This window comes from Planococcus citri, chromosome 1, assembly GCF_950023065.1.
Source record: "Planococcus citri chromosome 1, ihPlaCitr1.1, whole genome shotgun sequence".
NCBI lineage: Eukaryota > Metazoa > Arthropoda > Insecta > Hemiptera > Pseudococcidae > Planococcus > Planococcus citri.
The window spans coordinates 73,295,484-73,305,744 of record NC_088677.1 but is presented as its reverse complement, the minus strand read 5'-3'; the positions used below and the strand labels follow the sequence as shown (position 1 = coordinate 73,305,744).

At 36.2% G+C, this 10,261-nt stretch overlaps 2 protein-coding genes across 2 annotated transcripts; one reads left to right on the top strand and one right to left on the bottom strand.

Annotated features, from left to right (window-relative positions):
* Positions 1-882: 882 nt before the first annotated feature.
* LOC135831432 (zinc finger protein swm-like) lies at positions 883-4,118 on the top strand. The gene has a single exon (XM_065343918.1). It carries the CDS (start codon positions 1,168-1,170, stop codon positions 3,949-3,951), a length of 2,784 nt encoding a protein of 927 aa, XP_065199990.1. The 5' UTR covers positions 883-1,167; the 3' UTR covers positions 3,952-4,118.
* Positions 4,119-5,354: 1,236 nt separating this feature from the next.
* On the bottom strand, positions 5,355-8,520 carry LOC135831425 (uncharacterized). The gene is made up of 4 exons (XM_065343905.1): positions 8,173-8,520; positions 7,907-8,079; positions 7,446-7,817; positions 5,355-6,186 (listed from the first exon to the last, which is right to left on the bottom strand). The coding sequence occupies exons 2-4, from the start codon at positions 8,029-8,031 to the stop codon at positions 5,793-5,795; spliced, it is 891 nt and encodes a 296-aa protein (XP_065199977.1). The 5' UTR covers positions 8,032-8,079; positions 8,173-8,520; the 3' UTR covers positions 5,355-5,792.
* Positions 8,521-10,261: the final 1,741 nt, after the last annotated feature.

Genomic DNA, 10,261 nt, shown 5'->3' with positions numbered 1-10,261 from the left:
TGAAATTTTGGGGAAATTTCAAGTTTTAAAAATCTGCTGGAGGCTCCAGAACTGCTCAAAACGGTTTGAAACAGTTTTCAATCGATTTGGAAGGTCAAAAATAGGGTACATCCCAATTTTCAGCTTTCTAGGTTAATTTGAATTTGGTAACATTTTGATTTTTTCCCCCTCTAAACTATAAAAGTCTAAATGAAACTAAAAGCACGACAAAGACAAATTAAGAATAAAAAACTTCAAACAATAATTATAAATTTTATTGATGAAATTTCAATTTTTAATTTTGAGGTACCTAGTACAATGTACATAGTCTATACACTTACCTATTTTGGAAAAATGTCATTTATCAACTCACATGTAGGTAGGTACCTATTACTATAGGTCCATGAATGATACAATTTAATAAATTTCCAATAACTTTGGTTAGGTACTTTCCTTCATAAATTTCCGTGGAAACTGGAAAATGGAAATTTATGGGTTTGAAAGTTGAAACCTGAAAATTACCAGAAATTTTCCCAATAAATTTCCAAAAACAAAAAGTGAAACTTTCAGTGGAAAATTTCGTATCATCTCATCTCCATTGCTCTAGCTCTACGCTCGCGCTCTAGTAGTTATTAATATTTATTCTACTGTATAACAATAACGAACTTGCGAATGAATAATGAATCACTTTGAAACCAGCCCTGTAAAATTTCAAAAAATACTGCCACTTCACAATGCCCATTTTTTTTCACATATTGACATAAATCGGCAATCGCCAAAAAACCTGCCAGAACCAGAACAGAACTGTCAAAAGTGCCAAACCAGTCAAATCAACGTTCATTCGTTCAATGCAGTGTGAACAGATAGGGTTTGCTAATATGCGCAACTGCGCCCGGGCTCTAGTCTCAACTCTCAACCCAACAAAATTGAAAACTTTCCTCAAAATAATTTTTTCGAAAACTCAACAAACTCAAATTTTGAGAAGTAAAATTGCTGTTATTTTGGTGTTCTTTTTGTAATTAATTATTGGTGATAAATCAGTATAAACGGTGATAATGTTACTTTAATCCTGCTGCAAAACGTCGACTCAGTATCGCTCGATATCAATCGTGTATTGTATAGTTTTCAACGACATTCCTTCGAGCATCTAAGCTTCCATCCGTCCATCGTTTGGCAAGTAATATTGAAATGAATTTAAAAAATCCTGAACTATTTCGTTCGTGGTTAATACGACAACTCGAGCCGATCTGTAAAGCGAATCCCGAACCAGTATCTAAATACGTTTGCGCGTTATTGAAAAAAGAAAAAAGTGATGGTGAGTTGAAAGAAAGTCTGATATCTCAACTAGACATATTTCTCGAATCGAGTACCGAAGAATTTGTTAATTTCCTAATCGACGTGTTGGAAAACGAAAAGTATCTAAACGATGACGTCGAATTCCAACCATCCGAACCAGTAAACCTGGAGAAAGATGAGGACGTCAAATTAGACACAAGTATCGAAATCGAGCTAGAACTCGAAGATGAAAAGAAAGAACAGCGTAAATCACCTTCACCCATCCAAGCCCCAACACCATCGCCACCTCGTCGTTCCCAATTTCAAAAATCCTTTTCACCACGACAATCACGACGTAGCAGATTTCGTAACGAGAGACGCCGGGTGGGGGGTCGTAGAAGTAGACGAGATTCGTCTCATTCCGATTCGCCCGGACCTGAACGCCGGACTACCGGAAGACGACGGTCAGCTTCCGGATCTTCGGAATCGTCTACTAAATCTCCTCGCAGATCGTGGATCGCATCCAGACCTTCGGATGTGAAAAAATACAAACATCGTAATTTCGTCGCTCGTTCACCTCCTGCTGGTCAGAGATCGAGATCGAATTCGCCTAAATTACGAAAACGTAAACCAACCAATGGTAATTTTCGTAAAAGACCGCGTCCAGCTTCGCGTTCCAATTCGGACGAAGAACGATCGTCGTACAATGTTTCGCAGCCCAAACGTGTGGCTAATTATCAGAATGAAATCAATAGAGATATGCACGTAGCTGAAATACCTGCCAGTGAACCGACATTTAATCAGAAACAGCGGTGTATTGATTTCGAAAGTAAAGGGTATTGCGCCCGAGGCGATATGTGCCCATTTGATCATGGTCCGGCACCTATCGTCTTGGATAACAGTCTACTAAATGGAATCGTACCGTTACCACCTCCCGTACATAATAACGCGTTCCAAGATTTATACCAGCCGCAATATGTAAACACCAGTTTCCCTCCGAAACCATTCAGAACCGAGAATGCTCCTCAGGTTACCAACAGAGAACTCATATCAGTACCTACTACACCGTTACCGCAGAAATTCGACAATAAACAGAAAAACCTGCACGCTGGAAAACCATCGTACGGTCATATATTTAGTTCGTTGCCTCCTGGTGTCAGCCAGACTACTATCGAGTTAAGTAACGTTCCAGCCGAACTCAATAATATACCTAGCTTATACGAAAATTTTTCCTCCTTCGGTAACATCACATTAATTCAAGCTAAACGTAACGGTGACGCTAATACCGCCTTACTAACCTATACAAACGCTACCGAGGCAGCTTTAGCTTTCATCAACGTCGATAGTACCATTCCAAAAGCGAAAGTTGCCTGGTACGCTGATAAATGTATTTTGAAACCGTTTCCTCGTAAATCGATTCCTGCGAGTGGTCAAACTAACGCTAAATCGTACGTATTGAAACGCAATCCAGCCGCACCCTCTGCTGCTAATCCTACCGCCAATGATAAAACATCACCGATTAAACCAACTACTCCGGTTAAACCAACACCGCCGAAATCGCCAGTCGGTGAACCGAACAAAGTACCCGAAGTTAGAAAGCAAGATCCTGGTCGGTTACTATCCGATTTAATTAAAAAGAAAAAAGAACTCCTAGAGAAACAGTTATCATCTCGAAAAGAAATCGAAGACAAAATGAAATCTCTCGAAAAAACCAGCAAAGATTACAAAACATGGTCCGAAGTATTAAAAAAGCTCAACGACGTTATAGCCGAAGGTCAGAAAAGCCTCCAGTCTTCGTTAATACAACGTAAAGAATATTTACAAAAAATGAACATCGTTCCGATGGATTCAGCCACCATAAACAGTATGAAAGAACAACAAAACAAACCACCTAAACCAACCACCCCTGTACCAAACCACGCTCCCCCTAAACCGGAAAACGATTCCGATAACGTTCTGAACAGCTCGAACGAATCCGATCAGGTAGAAGAACCAGTATTCGAAATCGACGTCGATTCGTCCATTCTGGGTCAAGAATTGGAAAACGACGAAGAACCAGTGAAACCTAGTCAAGGCGATGCTAAATCTGATAAAGAGACCGAGTCGAAAACACCTCCAGCCAACATAGACTATACTCGAGTTGTCATAACAGGTTTCGAAAACGGCGACGAAGAAGACTTGATCAAACACTTCGCCCAGTTCGGTACCATTCTAGATAAAGAAATCGATAAAACAATACCGCAAACGACGATAATCTACGATAACCGTAAATCTGCCGAAGAAGCTAAGAAGGAAGGCCGAAACTTCCAAGATAGGTTACTTTCAGTGACCGTCTACGGTGGTAAGAAATATCAACCCTTGGTTAGACGAGTGGCTACGTTTAAACCGCAATACGAAAAAGAATTCCCTTCTTATGCTCCTTACGGTGGTGGCGGTGCTGCGAGTGCACCCAGCGGTAATCCGTACAAATATACTAAGAATCAGCAACCTCACGCTCCTGTATCAACACCTGCCCCTCGTCCTGCCAGTCGTAGCGTATATTCGTACCGAGCTGATCAGAAAAGTCGCGGAGGAGCTAATCAGGTAAGCAAGTCAGCCGAAAATACTGTTATGAAGTTGACCGAAGAAGAAGATTTAGTAACGTTTCTGCAAAAGGGGGGTATCGATGCTAAAGAAGTCGAAAAATACATGGATTAATATCATTTTCTCCTTCGTAACCTTTTCTAACGACTATTTTATCGTTTCCCTGATGTTCTTTTTTTTACCCTATTATTGCTGTTAATATTTAATAGCTCATGATCACGATGTATCTATTAGATTTTACGATTTGTTGAAGAATTGATTAAATTATTTTATTTATTGTATTTTTTTTTCTCATTTTGAAACCGTACATCGGTGTTCTTTTAAAATACCTTACTTCTTTATCGTTATTAAAATTGTCAAGTTCGAATGAACATTATTTTGACAAAACTTCCCATTACTTTGAGGGTGTATCGAATGTAGTATTTGACGATGGGAAAATTGAACCGAATTATCTTTATTTATCGCAGTGAGAATAATGTTCGAAACGATAACCACGATGATTTTATTTTATTTTGTACAGTTCTCGTGTACATAGTTTTCGATCATTTTATGAGTAGGTATGTAATTGATGTGATTTGATGCTGTTTTATGGCTAATTAGTGTAAATATCTTCGCTGTTTCTTTTTTGGAGAGTAGTACGTAATGTAAATATTCCTATTTTATCGAGTGCCTTATTAAATAACAGTATCATAATATAAACGGATAATTTGACTTCGGTACCGATTTTTTTTTGTTAAGATATTTGTACATTTCTACAATTTTGAGGATAAGTTCGATCTTTGAGTAGTTATAGGTGTTTCAAAATTTTTTTCATTGAGTACAAGTTGCCAAATATGTGTTGTTTGTTACAATAAAGTCATCCATGAATTTATCGAGTTTCATTTTTGCTAATTGAGTCTACTTTCACTGTGTTGGGCAATAATATTAATAAAACATGAAATCATCGTTATACCTACGACGTGAAATGAAAATGTATTCACAATTTTTCCAGACGAATTCGAATTGAATTTCTTGGAGTTGTGTGATGAAAAATTTCCACGTTGAGTTCCTGCAGAAGTTCTTCATTTGTGATGGTTCGACTAGTGTCACCAAAGTGTCCCGTGCAGGTGCAGGGTGCCTATTTCCAACGAAATGATTCTCAACACTTGTCTACATGTATGATTAGTCGACGAGTGCCCTTCTCTGTATTATACTAGCTTCGAATTATGCAGATAATTGATCGTTTTGACCCAACGTACGAGTACATATTATTCGAATGATCTATCAACTGAAAGGCACTAGGTTGCTCATTTCTACGCTTGAGATATTTCGGAAAATGATTCACCAATTCTAGGCAGATAAAATGAATGAAATATATGTTGAATTCAATCAACTTTCGAGCTTAAAAATACCTACGTAGAAAGAAAATGTCCTAAAATACCAACACGGTTTCTAATTGCTCGAACGAACGTTGATTTGATTCTAATTCTCATAAGTATAATTTATAGGTAGTCAGTGTACAACAAGTAAGAACAACGTCAACAGAAAGAATTTATTATGACTCGTAAAAAAACATGAAAGACAATGAAACACAGAAAAAACTTATAAAATAAGTAGGTAAATAATAAATTTGAACAATTGAGTCGTGACTACGTGAGCTAAAAACTAGATACAATTTTTGAAAACGAAACATTGCTATTGAACCACCAAACGTAACATCATTTCCAATCAACTGAACAACGAACACATTCTGCAGGTATCAAAATGTCCACTTTTATCGAAAACGATTCATCTTCCATACTACTGGTTTTTCAAAATCGATTTTCATCTCCTTCGAATTATACTCAACTTTTTTCGTGAAATTCTCGAGAAAAAAAAGTAAGTGTAACAAAGTGGGATGAGGAATATCGCACTTTCATCATCAATTTCTTGATTTCGGAACAAGATGACAAATTTCAAACCAGAATTTTTCCTTTTTATACCAAACAACTATCATCGGTGCTTTGAATTTTAATAAAATGACGTTTTCTAGGCGATAACATCGCGTGATATTCTTCGCTATTCGCAACAACCTGTTTGGAAATGTCATTATCCAATATGTGAACGTACATGGTATTTTTCTTGAGCAAATTTTTCATAACATCTCGTTTAACATGGCTTTCGGCATTTTGATCATACAAATGATACGACTTTAGCCACTGTTCTAGAAATCTGGCGTCTCTATGGGCGATAATAACTTCATCAAAAAGTTCTAAAGGATTATCCACATCTGAAGTCGAACGCACCACAACAGTCATCTCAAATTGCAAAAATTTACCCGGGTCTTGAACGATGTGAATGTTGTTGTTTAAAAATATGCCTCCGTAACGTCTGCAAAAAAGAAAACATTTCGTATTATCGACTGCCATAGAAATTTAATTTAAATATAATTTTAATTTTACGAAAGATTTAACTTAGTTATGAATGGACGAAAATCACGCCATGACGCTTTCACCTCAAGCTTGATGGCATGTGTAAAAAATGGCAACCATCTAAAAACATTTTACAACCGATCGAGGATACGCTGTCAAAGCACACATCCACGAAGGCGTCGTCGTCGTGGCGATGTAGGATCAGTTTTATGTCCTAGAGGAAAAAAGACAGATATACGATTGTCTACTACACCACGTCCTGTCACATTGACTGAAGTGACAGAACGTCTTGATATTAGCAGAAGTGCAGATAAAAGTGTAGATAAAAATTCGGATGAAGATGACGAAGATGAAAAATCCAACGCGGAATTAATGGGACTGACGAAAGAATCTGATTTGGAAACAGAAGACCAGAAAGAGAAATCAGACATAGACGACGACATAGACAGCACTTCAATATCCTCCGAGCAATCGAAATCGAAACACATCCATCCTTGTCGTTGTGATCTAACGGAAGATCAACTGAGAAAGATTCAAGAACACGAAGAAAATAGACGAATATCTAGAGAAATATTCAACGAAAGGTTACTATCTGTTAAGCAGTATCTACGTGGGAAATCGACAGGTTCGGATACTTCTGTAAAAAGCAAAAGTAGAAGCAGAAGTGCAAGTAGGAAACCAAGTAAAAGTACAGTCAGAAGTAAAAATGATGATGCGAAATATCAAGGAGACCAAAAAGATACACTTAGAACAATAAGAAAGAAAGGAAATCGTGGTCCCAAGCAGATACAACCCAGACAACCTAAAACAAAACTACGCACTAAAAAAGAGTACGGAAAGCCTCGTCAAACGAAGATCGGAATAACGTTGAAATTAAACTGGAGGAAATCGCCCATTATTCCAGTCAAACAAACGAAAACTTCAGTATTACGAGAATCAGAAAGAGCGTATTGTGGTATTAGATATTGTTCAACGAAACCGATACCGATTTGCGAAGGAGATGGTAAATTCAAAGTACCTATCGGTGACGTAACAATAAAACAGACTAGAACCTTATCTCTGAGAATACAATACGCTAAAGATAAAATATTATTACAAACGCCCGAAAAATTCAAATACGATCGCCCAACATTCGAATCAAATCCTAGAATTTATCACCTTTTGAAACCGATTACGATGAATAATAATAGCGATAGTGATCGAGAGCAATAACCGTACCTTAATATTTTTATTTTTGTGAAATCGATCATATGCTTGTGTCTGTACGTTTCGCTAATATTTAGACCAAACACGTGTTTCGGCTTCGGGTAATACTTTACGTCAATTATATTCTTCACATCTTCTTTAACGAAAATTGAATTGATGATGTTTTTCACGGTAGTCACATCGTCGGTATGGATGTAAATATGATGGGGTTCGAAATTTCCCAAGATTGTGACAATAGCGTCCAAATCTCCTTGCGTGAAACAGTTGACATCTTTGCCAAATCGTAATAAGTGTACTATGCGAGGCACGTCTGCTTGACGATTTACTATACCCTCGAATCTTTTGGGATTATTCACGTATGGAGTGGAGTCGCAGGGAATGTGTCTAAAAAAATTAACTTGCATGAGTAACATTTTCGCCTCAACGATTAGATTATTGTACTCGTACAATGAATATCTTACTACAAAACTTACTTTGGTAAGCCATAAAAATTGATGTTGTCTAATCTATGGTAAACAGTTAAAGCGAACACAATAAAGGAACAAATTATCAAAAAGTCGTGCTTTCTCCAAATCGATTTCAAAGTTCTTAGAATCATCGTTGAATAGAAGCTGCAGTGGCGTAGAAACAAAACGGGAACTAATTCCTGCGTCAAAAATTAAATTAAAAATTTAATAAGGAAATTGATCCATGTTCAGCATGCACTACTCGACGAAGTAAGACTGTAATTAATACTAACCAAGTGCTACTTGTCATAATTATCTATCAGCAACCATTATGACTACTATCTCATTAACCATCACTATAAGCCACTTGATTTTGAGAACACGTAAAGTACATAGGTAGTGCAAAAATGTTCTGATTGATTCGCCGGAAAATGCGATTATTGCCCTAGCTCATCAGAAGGTGTATAAATGAGAGTAATTCAAGTCTTTATGCTCGTAAGTTCCAAGAGTTGATCAGCAAAAAGAAATTCAATAAAATGATTGATAAAACACAATTAATTTTCATTTCCTCAGCAGTTTCATTAAAAATAATTCAGAGAATTCAGTTTTGTAATTTTGTTTAAAGAATGATAACAGCAGATGATAACACCATGACGTCACGAGGATGAACAAAGTTGAACACTTGCATCTGGGTCCAGTGAAACTGTGCAACCCGAAAATTACCGAACGTATCCGATCTGGACTTGATATTTTTACTAAAAATTTTTACTCTCGTAAAATCATCATCATGAAAATATTACACTACACACTACACAGTCGTGAACAGACAATGTATATACGCTTATTTTCAAATTTTTATCGAATTTTGTGTTGAGTTGAATTGAATTTGAATTGTTATTCATCAGAATAGTGATCTGAACAGAATATAATTCAGAACTAGAAGTTTGATCGAGGAAAAACTGAAAAACTTATTAGCTGTGCTATTTTTATTTTTCACATTTTTTTTTTTTTGTTTTTTCGAAAGTATACTTAAATTTGAATTAACAAAATAGAAAAAATCAGCAGAAAATTGATCGATAAGGTGTTCACAAATTTGTTTTGTCAGTTTGATCAAGGACTGTAATTAATAAAAATAAATTAATAGAAATACCTACTTGAATAAACGAATTACGAGTATTTAATATTAATATTTTCACCATCTTTTTGCTTGTTTTTTTTATTTATTTATTTTTTCTGTAAAAATTCGGAAAATATTAAAGAAATTGGGGGGTGCCCAAAAGTCAGTCTACGCCATCAAAAGTCACATATAATTCAAGAACTAAGCCTCCTAAAGAAAAACTAATGACATTACAATGGGAAAATCAACTTTCATGTCAAAAAACGTAAATTTGAAGAAAAAAAAATTGAAAAAAATTGAAAATTAATTCAACAGTAAATTTCATAATTTGATGAAAAATAAATGATCTTTTCAAAAAAAAAAACACGTCAATTTTTTTTACAAAAACGCCAGACTCTTGGGGGGGGGGGGAATGCTTCCGAAATCAAATTTTGTAAAAATAAAAAAAAATCGAGTGATAGTCAAAATATAGGTTTTTTTGTTCGAGAAACACGAATCTGAGGTCCTTTTTTCCTTCAGACCCCTCGGGGGGCCATTAAGGGGGTGCTAATGAAATCAAATTTTGTAAAAATGAAAAAAAAATCTAGTGATATGTCAAAATATAGGTTTTTTTGGTTGAAAAACACGAATCTGAGGTACTTTTTTCCTTCAGACCCCTCGGGGGCCATTGAAGGGGTGCTGTTAAAATCAAATTTTGTAAAAATGAAAAAAAATCAAGTGATATGTTGACGATGATGATGCTTTTATTGGTTTTTTTGGGTTGAGAAACACTAATCTGAAGTCCTTTTTTCACTCAGCCTCTATGGGGAGGAGCTACTGAAATAAAATTTTGAAAAAATCACAAAAATTCGAGTAGTGTACGTATCAAAATTTAGGTTTTTTGGTTGGGGGGGGGTTATTTGTCAGTTTTTCAATCATTCGACCCGATATCGACGGTTATTTTGTATCATAACTAGAAAAATTGCGCAGTCCCGTTTGAGGCGAGATATCTCAAGAATGGTAGCACCTCCCCACCGGCCCCCGAGGGGTCTGAGGGAAAAGAGGACCTCAGATTCGTGTTTCTCGACCAAAAAAACCTACACTTTGACATATCACTCAATTTTTTTTCATTTTTACAAAATTTGATTTTGGTAGCACCCCCTCCCCCTCAAAGGGTCTGGCGTTTTTGTAAAAAAAAAATGACGTGTTTTTTTTTTGAAAAGATCATTTATGTATATTCCATCAAAGTATGGGAATCATGTTAAAAATAGCTGAAATTAACTGCT

Excerpts from the sequence above, each read along its gene's own strand:
- LOC135831432 (XM_065343918.1), top strand. The coding sequence starts at position 1,168 with ATGAATTTAAAAAATCCTGAACTATTTCGTTCGTGGTTAATACGACAA.
- LOC135831425 (XM_065343905.1), bottom strand. The coding sequence starts at position 8,031 with ATGATTCTAAGAACTTTGAAATCGATTTGGAGAAAGCACGACTTTTTG. Across the intron at positions 7,818-7,906 it reads AATTTTTATGGCTTACCAAA|ACACATTCCCTGCGACTCCA; the intron begins GTAAGTTTTGTA and ends TAATTTTTTTAG. Across the intron at positions 6,187-7,445 it reads ACAAAAATAAAAATATTAAG|ACGTTACGGAGGCATATTTT; the intron begins GTACGGTTATTG and ends TCTTTTTTGCAG.